The 5,141-nt window shown below is 45.2% G+C and overlaps 1 protein-coding gene across 1 annotated transcript; it reads left to right on the top strand.

Moving 5' to 3' along the window:
- The first annotated feature begins 403 nt into the window (after window positions 1–403).
- On the top strand, window positions 404–3,972 carry FGF23 (fibroblast growth factor 23). The gene is made up of 3 exons (XM_054632360.2): window positions 404–632; window positions 2,860–2,963; window positions 3,535–3,972. The coding sequence occupies exons 1-3, from the start codon at window positions 404–406 to the stop codon at window positions 3,970–3,972; spliced, it is 771 nt and encodes a 256-aa protein (XP_054488335.2).
- The last annotated feature ends 1,169 nt before the right edge of the window (window positions 3,973–5,141 follow it).

Genomic DNA, 5,141 nt, shown 5'->3' with positions numbered 1-5,141 from the left:
CTGAATAAACACATCTGGCAAAAAAGAAAGATAATTCAGGTCCAAAGGGTCATTCCCTTCAGTTCAAGTGCAGTGGATTGCCCTTCCTGGATCCAACAGTAGAGGCGTGGGAAGCTTTCAGATGTCACAGGGTTGTAGATAACATTTGAACATATGATTAGCTTTCGTGAGCTGTCTTTAGAAACCTTACATTTTTCCCCCACACACCTTAGCCAGAGATCCTTCCCTTGAGGTTTCGGGACACTTAAAATGTTGCTTTGCCAAAAATCAAGGATGTGGAGAAGGTTTTCCTGTGTGATGTCATGTTGCTGCCCTTTATAAGCCTCTGCAGAGAAGAAGGGATCCTGTCTGAGGATTCACACTCCAGGCACGAGGGGAGGTGAGGAGCAGACGCTGACCCACCATGGAGTGGCGAGCCATTCCCCAGGGCATTCCCTGCAGCTCCCTGCTCCTCTTACTCTGCAGCCTGAAGGCTTCCCTTGCCTTTCCCAACTCCTCTCCACTGCTGAGTCCCAGCTGGGGCAATGGAGACCGCCTGATGCACCTCTACACCGATACCGAGAGGAGCAGCTTCCACCTCCAAATCAACGCTGATGGCTACATCGACGGCGCTCCTCACCAAACCATCTACAGTAAGTGCCTTCCTACAGACCTCCATGGGAGCAGGGGAGGGACAAGGAGATTGTTTTACTTCCTCACCACCTATAGAAAATCCCCTCTACTCATTAGGCAGGCAGGCAGAGGAGCACAGCCATGGAATGGAAAATACACATCATCATACTTCTCCTTTTGTTTAACAAATAAAATCACTCCAAAGAAATCTAGTGGATAGGGAATCTCATTCCTTGACTAGGACAACTAAAGTCCTATGGTTCCTGTAATACCCTGCAAGGAAAAACCACCTGAATTATCCTTCACTTCATGATTTTACCCCCAGTTTCTGGAGGAAGCTGCTATTAGAGGTTGGTAATGATATCCCGTAAATAGCTGCTTCCCACTGATGGTGCTTACCAAAGGAACTGCACTGAGGGAACTCTCCAGAGCAATGCTGGAAAACTGATGGCATCCATAAAATCTGTATTTTGGGGTGGAGGGCTGAGAACTACTAAAAGTTAAGTTTTAATGTGCACAGAAGATGGGCATGCAAAGATCAGTGAAACAGGGGGAAATTATGGAAGACCAGACTGGCATAAAAGAAGTGTTGAGCCTTTGGGGTTCACGAGAAGAAGGTTCTTTCATGAGGTTCTTTCATGAGAAGAAACTATAACCTAGTATAACTAAAAGGTTCTCAAATTGTGTCTTCAGAGTTTATTTAATTATATATTTTATTATTCTATTTCAACACAGAATAGTTTATTCTTCTTTCTTTGCTAAATACTTGGCCCAAACTCTTTAGTTAGTAGACAAATGTGGGAGGCGTTTAAGACTTCGGGTTCTTTTACAGCATTTCAAAAATACTTCTCTCTTAGCAGCATTCAAATCACAAGAAGCTATGCATCATAAAATCAGGTTGTTAATATTATTATTACTATTATTATTATTACATCTATTTTATACACTCAGTTAAAAATCTACGTCTAGGTAATGAAGCTTTTACATAAGTAAATAAGGATGGTATTTAAAGTTATAATTTAATTAATGAGGAAAAAGGATCACATTCTGCTATTTTTTTAAGGAATTGATAATCAACACTCACAGAAATGCTGGCACTGTCTTGTTATTCTTGCTACATATTAAAAGATTTTATGAAACTCATTTTAGGTATGTTGGTCAAGAACCAAGTGTGGGATTTTAGAGAACAACATACAGCAAAACATGACATTTTCCCATATATGCCATGAAACAAGCATAGCAGGATTTGGAATGGTGGAGCAGGGAAGATCGAAATCAGACATCAGAAGGGATATTGAGAGGGAGGGTGACTGATTTGATGCCACCAGACAATGGGAAGTGCCAAGTTCTGCATCAGGGAAGTGGTGGCACGGCCTTGATGTGCAAAGATCTCCTGGGTGGGACAAGGCAACAGGCACTGAGTCAGATGCAAGGAGCAGATCAAGGAAAGTTGTTATTCCCACTTACCTGGTACCAGTGACATTGCTCTTGGAGCACTACAGCAACCCCAGGTCATGTTGGATGAGTAGAAGATGGAGTTGGTCTGGCACAGGGTTTTCAGGGTGCCTTGATCATGATCTGTTGTGGTTTTAGTCCAGTAAAAAGGATGTTAAGGGCAATGTAAAGACAAAATCACAGAGTGGTTGAGGTTGGAAGGCACCACAGGGGGTTACCTGGTTCCACCTCCCTGCTCCAGCAGGGCCATCCCAGAGCACAGGGCACAGAATTGTGTCCAGATGGTTCTGGAATATCCCCAGTGAGGAGACTCCACACCCTCTCTGGACAATCTGTTCAGTGCTCAGTCAATGCACAGGACAGAAGTTCTGCCTCCTGCCCAGGTGGAACTACCACCTGAGTATCTGTTTCTGCCCATTCCACTGGTGCCACTGCTGGGCACCACTGAAAAAATACCACGGGGCAGTCACAAAGATGAGTAGTACAAACTCTCCCTGGATGTGGGCAATGGCAGAACTGAAGGCAATATCCTCAGACCACAATTTGAGACTTCAGAGGGGAAAAAAAGTTGTCTTTGGGAGGTTAGTGCCACATTGGAACAGGACACCCAGAGAGGTGCCCTCCATCCTGGGAGTTTTCCAAAGCCACAGCAAACCTGATTTAGGGTGGGCAACAGTCCCAGGTCATGTGGGAGGTTGGTTTGAACTCCCAGAGGTCACTTCCAGCCAGAGCATCTGTGGATCTGTAAATGCATTGTTGAAATGGATTTGATCTTTTTGTTGTTCTGAACAGGTGCCCTAATGATCAAGTCTGAGGGTGCTGGCTCAGTCATAATCACAGGTGTGAAGAGTGGACGCTACCTGTGTATGGACACGAAAGGAAACATATTTGGCTCGGTGAGTGACCTTTCCTAAGCCTTGAGGCTGAATGGCCAGTGCATTCTGCTGCTGTGGTGCCCATTTCCCCAGCCAGGGCAAGCCTGGGTAGCTGCAGGTGGAGGGGGAAGTGTTAGAGAAGATCTGACACTTAGGTCAAACTTTGCTCTCTCCTTTGATTGTATTAAGTTGTAGAGCTGACAAAAATCATCTAAGATCCCTCCTGGGGAAATGAGGCCAAAAATACCCCAAAAAACAAAACCACAAAACCAACCAACCAAACAAACAAAAAACCACCATCACCAACAACAAAACCCCTACTTTCCCATATTACAGAAATTAGATCCAGTGAGGGACCAATCTGTGGCACAGAGCCATGGGTGGGGACCCTCTGGAAGAAAACAGGGTTTTTCATTAAAATTCCTTTGCTGAAAGCACGGACATGCAACTCTGATCTGCATTTGGGTCAGACACAGACCTGGGAGATTAGAAAAACACCTGCTGCAAGATCTCACCCTTCTTTCCCTCTTTAATCAGTGTTTGCAATTCACCAGACTCCTCTGCTCACAAGTGTCCTATTTCTTCCCCTCAGCATTACTTCAGCCAAGACGACTGCGTGTTCAACCACAGGACACTGGAAAACGGGTACGATGTGTACCAATCCCCCAAACACCACTTCTTGGTGAGCTTAGGCAGAATTAAACAAGCCTTCTCCCCTGGTATGAATCCACCACCATACTCCCAGTTTTTGTCCAGGAAGAATGAGATCCCTCTGTTCCGATTCAACACCCCCGAGCCCCACAGACACACCAGGAGCGCAGACGTTGATCCCGTAGATCCTCACCAGATCCTGGTCCCGCAGAGGAAGACCCCAGTGTTTGGCTCCCTGCAGCAGCAGCCAGCAGACTTCCCCCACATGCCCAGGGAGCCCATGAGGATCAACCAGAACGACGTGGTGAACCCCGATGATCCCCACGCGATGATGGAGGCCAGGAGGTTCCCAAGCCCCCGCTTCTACATCACGAGATAACCACGGCCCCTGCGCTCACCAGGGGCAAAAGGAACTGTCTGTCACACTCAGCCTGAATGCCAAAGTGGCTCTTAGAAACCTGGGAGACATTGGGAAAAGTTCCTTAGCTTCAAATCTTGTTTTGTCAGTAAACTGCTGTCTGTAAGTACAAGTCAGACTTTTCCAGTTTGGGCTCTACTGGAAAGAAGATCCATTTTATAAAACAATGACACAAACCAAATCTTTTGGGGTCTGAATCACCTTAAATTTGCATCAAAACAAACAAACAAAAGAAAGGAATCTCTTGTACGAAATGGGAAACAGATATTATGTTACTGATGTAGAGACCTGGAGCATCCAAGATTCCAGCAGAAACAGGGAATCTCTTACTAGCACCATCCTGCCCAAGCACAGCAGACAAACTGCCAGGTGGTGTGTTATTTTATTATTTAAAAATTGTCATGTCATGTATCCAATGTCTGAAGGGGCTACAAGGAAGCTGGAGAGGGGCTCTTCATCAGAAATTGCAGGGACAGGACAAGGGGGAATGGCTTCACACTGACAGGAGTAGGTTTAGATTGGATATGAGGAAGAAATTGTTCCCTGTGAGGGTGGTGAGGCCCTGGCACAGGGTGCCCAGAGCAGCTGTGGCTGCCCCTGGATCCCTGCCAGTGTCCAAGGTCAGGCTGGATGGGGCTCTGAGCAACCTGGATAGTAGCAGGTGTCCCTGCCCATGGCAGGGGAGTGGAGTGGATGAGCCTTAAGGTCCCTTTCAACCTGTGATTCATTGTTTTTAGCTTTTAAGTTGGAGCTTCATTCTCTTTTCACCCATATGAGTCAAAAAAAGGCATTCTGCTGTTATAAGAGCAGCAAACATGGCAAACTGGAGGAACTGATGGGACAACAGGGTTCTGTGGAAAAAGAGCAATTTCTGACTGAACCTAAACTGAGGTTTTGAAAAAAAGAGGAAAGTCTCACTCTCTCCCAAGTGGTTCTCTATCACAGTTCTACATTTACTAAATTCCAGAATCCCAATATGGAAATAAAGATCATTAGTGCATATTTCTAACTAAGACAGAAGTACCAGGATTAATAATAATCAGTAGTGTGTTAAACAGGACAGTTTGTTTTGCATAATATTGAAATCTACATCTATAAAAATGTTTTATAAGGATCAAAGGATTAATATT

Source organism: Agelaius phoeniceus, chromosome 5 (genome assembly GCF_051311805.1).
Source record: "Agelaius phoeniceus isolate bAgePho1 chromosome 5, bAgePho1.hap1, whole genome shotgun sequence".
NCBI classification, from domain to species: Eukaryota; Metazoa; Chordata; class Aves; order Passeriformes; family Icteridae; genus Agelaius; species Agelaius phoeniceus.
Note: the sequence above shows the minus strand (reverse complement) of the source record. Positions and strands in the feature narration are given on the sequence as shown.